The sequence below is a fragment of the Tupaia chinensis genome, unplaced genomic scaffold, assembly GCF_000334495.1.
Source record: "Tupaia chinensis unplaced genomic scaffold, TupChi_1.0 Scaffold000066_1, whole genome shotgun sequence".
In the NCBI taxonomy this organism is placed as follows: Eukaryota; Metazoa; Chordata; class Mammalia; order Scandentia; family Tupaiidae; genus Tupaia; species Tupaia belangeri.
In genome coordinates, this window is record NW_006159525.1 from 1,025,005 (window position 1) to 1,030,798 (window position 5,794).

The following is a 5,794-nucleotide window of genomic DNA, read 5'->3' on the forward strand; positions in this document are numbered from 1 at the left end:
TTTCCCTCGTTCCCTCTGCTCAATATAATGCCATGTCTCTGCAGGGGAAAAAAGCCACGCGGTCAAGCTTCCCAAGGGCCCACCGTCCCCTGTTACAGGAGACGCCGACAGCAGGGGACGGAAGCAGAAGCAGGAGGTGGCAACTGGGCAGCGAGGGCCCCCTTGGGTCTCTGCAGCTGCTCCAGGGAGACGCCCGACTGCCTGCTGGAATGGAAGTAGGAGCGGCTGGGGAAGGCCGTTGCAGACATGCACACCGCTTCTTCCTGGAGCCCCCCAGGGAGGAGCAGGAGGGGCCCCCAGCAGCAGGAGCCGGCCGCCCTCAGCTCCACAGAGGCTCCCCGCCCCAGGAGGGCCTCAGGTGAACGGGCACCCGGTGGAGCCTGAGTCTCTCTGAAGGTCAAGCCTGTGTTTTGCGGGCCAAGGGCATTTACAGAAGTATAAAAGGGTCATTTTTGCTAATGCTACACAATTATACCACAGTGACTGTGGCCCACTGCAGGGACAGCAATAATAGTCCTCAAACGCGAAATCTGGCTTTTAGAGACGTCAAAATAGAGCTGGGCGCTGGGCCCCATTTTCTGTGTGACGTTAGTGACACACTGGAGCTGCGACTTTGTCAATGTGTCCCTCTAAAAGCCCCAGCTGGGAGGGACAAGGGGACAGGCCTCATACAGACATCTCTCTAGCTCTGGCTGGGCAATCTTGAGCGTGGCCAGGCCCTGAGATGCGAGCAGGTCTCACTCCCACCCTCCCCAGGCTGTGAGGGGCAGAAGCCCCCACACCAGGCGAGAGAAAGGGACACAGGGCAGCGGGGGTCCCAACTAGGGAGTGACATTGGCCTCTCACATACCTCCTGCCCGCGGGCCGAGCATGGACACCGCCTTTAACAGTCTTGGTAGCCCTGTGAGGAAGGGAGTCAGGTTCCTTCCCTTGGCACGAGAGGGAACGGGCTAGCAGCCTACATGGCTCTCCCCAGTCATGCAGCTGCACGCCCCTTCCAGGCGGCACGTGCTACTCTCCACTCCTGCAGGGCACTGTCTGGTGCCAAGGGCCACTTCTGCCAGCCCCGGGGCCTCCATGGACTCGGCATCCTGGGGGGTCCGACGCCACACCGGGTGGCGCCTCCTGGGCTGCTCCAGGCTGTCAGTCCCCAGGGGAGCCCTCCTCCGCCCCCGCCCTCAGCACCCTGCCCCTCTTCCAGACTTCCCTGCGGGAATAGGAGCCATTGTCCTGGCCCTCCGTCATCTCCATCTCTCCGTCTCTCTTCTTGCAGCCTCCCTGCCTGATCTCCATCTCATCGCTGCCTCTCCCCTTCCCTGGGCTTTACCCCTGAGGCAGTTTCTCCTTCCAGCCCCTCTCCTGTTCCTTCTAGTGACCCGGCAGGCCTCAAGTGTCCCCTCCTCACCCCTGCGGCAGCCCCGGCCTCCGCAGAGAGAGCGTGGGCAGTGGAGCCTCCTGCTTTCCAAGGCAGTGCTCCCTCCCATGGGCCAGGCAGACCTGCGCTGGGACTGCGCTGGCCGACAGCCACTCTGGCTCCTTTCCACTTCCTTCCGGTTGGCTTCTCCAGGCCCTGCTTCCTGGATCTGCCACCTGCCTGGGCTCCGACGCCACCTTCCCTGGGGTCTCTGTGCATGTGCCGAGCTCCAGCCAGGGTCTCTACCTTCCCCTTGCACCACTCAGCCCCATCTTCCCGTCTCCTTGCCCCTGGCTCCCGCTGGGCTCCCGCGTGAGCTCTGCTGGTCGGCGTCCTGGTCCAGGTCTCAGAGGAAGTCTTTGCCAGCCCTTGGGCTCCTGGGAGGAGCCTGGGCATGGCCATCAGCTTCCTTCCCCTCCTTGGCCACCAGTCCAGGTGGCACCATGTCCAACTGACCCTACTTTGGACATGCGTCTGGAGCCCGGCCCTGTGCCCACTGCCTCAGTGTCTCCCCTTCACCCTCCGTCTGCTTTGTGAAGCCTTCGTGGCCTGACGGAGCCCGAGCTCCATGTTCTGCCCTACAGGGGGCGTCACGTGGGCCTGGGCTGTCCATTCTCCAGGCTCCTCTGCCCCCCCCCCCACTCACCCTTCAGGACCTGCCACAGCCACCCCTCCAGGACACCTCTCTATGCTCGACTCTGCCCCAGTCCCTGGGCCCCAGACCATCCTCAGTCAGGCACCTCTGCTCTCGTCCCTAAGAGCCCTGGGTGGACAGCAGTGCTGGGTCTCTCTGTGCCTCTGCAATCCAGTCCACAGTCCGAGGTCTCCAACATGACAGGCTCCCATGTCAGCTTGTTAAACCAACCACCTGGATCTTCATCCCTCATGCAGGAGAACTCTCAGCCCGGTGACTGTGAACTCCAGGTGGAGAGAGTCCAAAATCAAAATTCGTGAGGCCTTTTTTTTTTTTTTAGAGGTTTTTGCTGTAGGGCGCGTGCACTCGCCAGACAGACAGAGAGAGACAGAGAGATAGAAAGCGAGAAATCACCCCCCAGGAGTGATGGCCATGCTGCAATCCCTTCTCCTCCATTCTCCTCTCGGGATCTTGGGCATGCACACACATGCCCAGTGTGAGTTTTAAGCCACCGGGTTCGGGACGTGAACCGTGGTCGACTACGTGGGAGTCTAGCGACATAGCCATTATGCTAACTGCTGGCCCCACGAGGCCTTTTTTTAACAAGTTAGAATGCCCTTTGATGCAAATGTAATCGATGGGTCCTCAGAGGTTTTAAAAATGATGCCTCTGGGGTCCGGGGAGGCTGCTGAGGTCTTCATGCACAGTTGTGGTGGGCCGCGTGGGAGGAGAGGAAGGCAGAGTGGGAGGTGAGATGGGCCTGGCAGGATGGAGGCTTGACCAGGCAGCAGGCCCCAGGTCCCAAGGCCCCTCCCCAGCCATTCCATCCCACTGCTATGTCCCGGCAGGTCTGGCAGGAGAGAGCCCGCCAAGGCGCTGCTAGCTGGTGATCAGTCCGCTCAGAGACGAGAGTGAGCCGTAGCCCTGGTTCGGCACCCGCACACTCTTATTGAACGCAGTGGTCCACGTTGCTGCTCTGAGGTTACTAAGCTAAGCGAAAGGGTGTTACACCCGACACGCCAGGAGGCAAAGTGACCGGCGCTTTGAATTTGACTACTTGTTTGAAAATTGCGAACGACTGAGATTATTTTGTGCAAATCACACACCTTTTTAAAAATGCATCTAGGAGCACCCGTTACGCGGGTAACCCTGTGGCCACTGCTCCGGGACAGTGGGGATCACTGCCTCTGCCGTTCAGAAACCGAGTCGCTTTTCACTTTTAACCCGCTGGCTTGTCTCCAGACAGAGCTCTACCTGCCCTGTCCAGGGCTGTCCTGGGCTCACCAGGGTCTCTTCTCCCCCAGGGTATGCCCGTATGACGAGCTGGCACAGTCTGACAGGTTTTACGGGAGCCTGCCACGCCTGGTGAAGCTGGCCCTGGCCCTGGGCCGCGTGGCTACGGCCCAGTCTGAGCTGCTCTGCTACCTGGTCATCGTCCTGAACCACACGCTCTCAGCCTCCATCTTCTCGATGGTTCTCCCCATCTTGTGTTTCCTGTGGGCCATGCTTTCGGTCCCAAGGCCTTCAAAACGATTTTGGACGGCAGCTATCTATTACACGGAGGTAGGTGCCATGGGGGACCCTCATCTAAGACCCAGCTCCTGCCTGCGGGCCACACCAACAGACGAGGCACTGCACCGCCACCCGACCACCCACACGCCTTCGAGGCAACTTTCTGTGCCACACATCAAGGCCAGTGAGCGAGTGGAGGAGCCAAAGAATGGAACCCCTCACTGTTCCCCATAGTGCTCACACCCCCAGAGCGTATGAGCGTCCAGAAGTCAGGGGATCAGCGGGTCTCCCCGGCGCTTGCATGTGGTAGGTACACAGGGAATCCTTGCAGGTTTATCCCAGTGGGCTTTGGCCGTGAACTTTTTTATTCTCTCTCTGGTGTTTTTTTTTGGATTGTGGACATGATCTCCCACTAGCTCTGGGGTCCTCTCGACTCCAGTGCACCGTTTGTAAACCAAGACATTTGTCCAGGAAATTAATTGGAGCAAACGTTAGGTACCGGCCATGGGTTCTCTCCTGTCACGTCGGTTTTGTAAGCCCGTCGGGATAAACCGTTGCTTCCCCCCATCACCACTCCTCCCTGCCCCAGCACTCTGGCTAGGGAGTGAGGGGAGATGCCCAGATCTGGCTGGGGTCCCCTCCTTCGGAAGAGTTGAGAGAGCCCCAGGGGAAGAGGCACTCCATCTCGCCTCCCTGCAGGCTGGCTCCTTCCACTCCTCGTATCTCAGTCTAGGCTGGGAGGAAGATTTGCGTTGCCAGACTCTCAAGCATCCTTAGGACGATGCTAATTCTCTGGAAGACATATGCTTTCGGAAGTGTCTGCTACTTTTAAAGAGTGTATATGAGTAGACCCTCCCAGTCACAAATGACACAGGTCTGTTTTGACTTCCTGCTTAGAGCAGAGGCAGTAACTTGATTCCCCTAAAAGTATTCCTGTAATTTGACGTCCAGGCAATGCCAGCTCCCCCTCAAGGGCCTTGGTCTGGAGAGTCTGCAGAGGCCCCGCTCCTCTCACATCCTCCCCCAACAGAGGCCTCAGGAGGAAACATTTGGGAGGCCAAGTCTGGGCTCCTACTGCAAGGAGACGGGGACACAGGCTGGGAATGATGTGTCTGAGTCACCGGCTGGAGTCCTCATCTCCTGCACCCTGCTCGCTGACATTTCCTCTCCCTGGGAAGGAGCCCTCTGTAGCATTCCTCTGACTTCCTCCGGTGCTCACGGCAGACATTACTAATCCATCCAGCCTTCTTGCCCAGCAGGCCTGGCGACTTCTCAGAGTCATCCTCGACTCGTGCTGAATCCGGATGGGTTCTGAGGGTAAAACTCACCTGCCCTCCTCGCCCCAAGTCTTTGAGCTCGCATTAGCACTGCAGGGCATAGTTCTCGGCAGTACACCATGTGGCGGCTAGAACTTGTCCCTGCTGAAGGGACTGTTTGGAGCCTTGAAGCAGATCTGGGTTTTCTGTGGTGTGGACAGCTGCAGCTTCTGCACTGGTACCCTGACCCAGAGGCAGGCTCTCTCAGTTCAGACTGACTGTCAAAATTTACTTGAAGAATAAGGGAGGGCTAGACTGGAAAGTGCCTTCAAGATGATCTGGACCAGCTCTCTGAGTTTGCAGACAAGGAGTCGGGGCACGGGGCCTGGGGCAGCATCCAGACTCCCTCTTTCCCGTTAAGTAGGGAGATCCGCGGTCAACCGTCACAGCTCCCAGAGTTCATGGCTCCCGGGCTAGGGAGGCTTCCCACTCCTCACACCCTCGCCCCATTATTTCCTGGCTACTTCCCCACAGAAGCGGCATCGCCAGCCCCTGATAGGGCCCCTCTAGACACAGGCTGTTTATCCGGCTGGAGAGCAGGCACTTCCAGAAGTCGGGGAGGCTGAAGCCGTCCTCTCCCCTGAAGTAGCACCTCAAAGCATTCAAACAGTGCTGTATAACATCACCCACTGTCCGGCCATCGGCCTCTCTGCTCCTCATTGGTAGTAGGTCAGCTTTACGAGGACGGGCACTTCGGGTGACCCTTTCCTCTTGAACGAAGAAAACAAAGCCATTTTTGAGCATTTTCAGCATAAAAAAGACAATCTCTTAGAATCACTACCCTGCATCTCAGCCCTCCTGCCTGAATCGGATTGATTTAGCAAGCAGCGAGCATCAGGAGAGATTAAAAAAGGAGCAACAAGAGAACCAGCAGTTAGCGTAATGGCTATGTCGCTGGACTCCCACGTAGTCGACCGC

The 5,794-nt window shown here is 58.2% G+C and overlaps 1 protein-coding gene across 1 annotated transcript in view; it reads left to right on the top strand.

The window, feature by feature from the left end:
• The window catches only part of LOC102501742 (piezo-type mechanosensitive ion channel component 2), a 76,377-nt gene that overhangs the window by 44,381 nt on the left and 26,202 nt on the right, over positions 1-5,794 (top strand). Inside the window, exons 34-35 of the mRNA XM_027766593.1 lie at positions 45-358; positions 3,353-3,611. Coding sequence (XP_027622394.1) covers positions 45-358; positions 3,353-3,611 — 573 coding nt within the window. The remainder of the gene's footprint in view (positions 1-44; positions 359-3,352; positions 3,612-5,794) is intronic.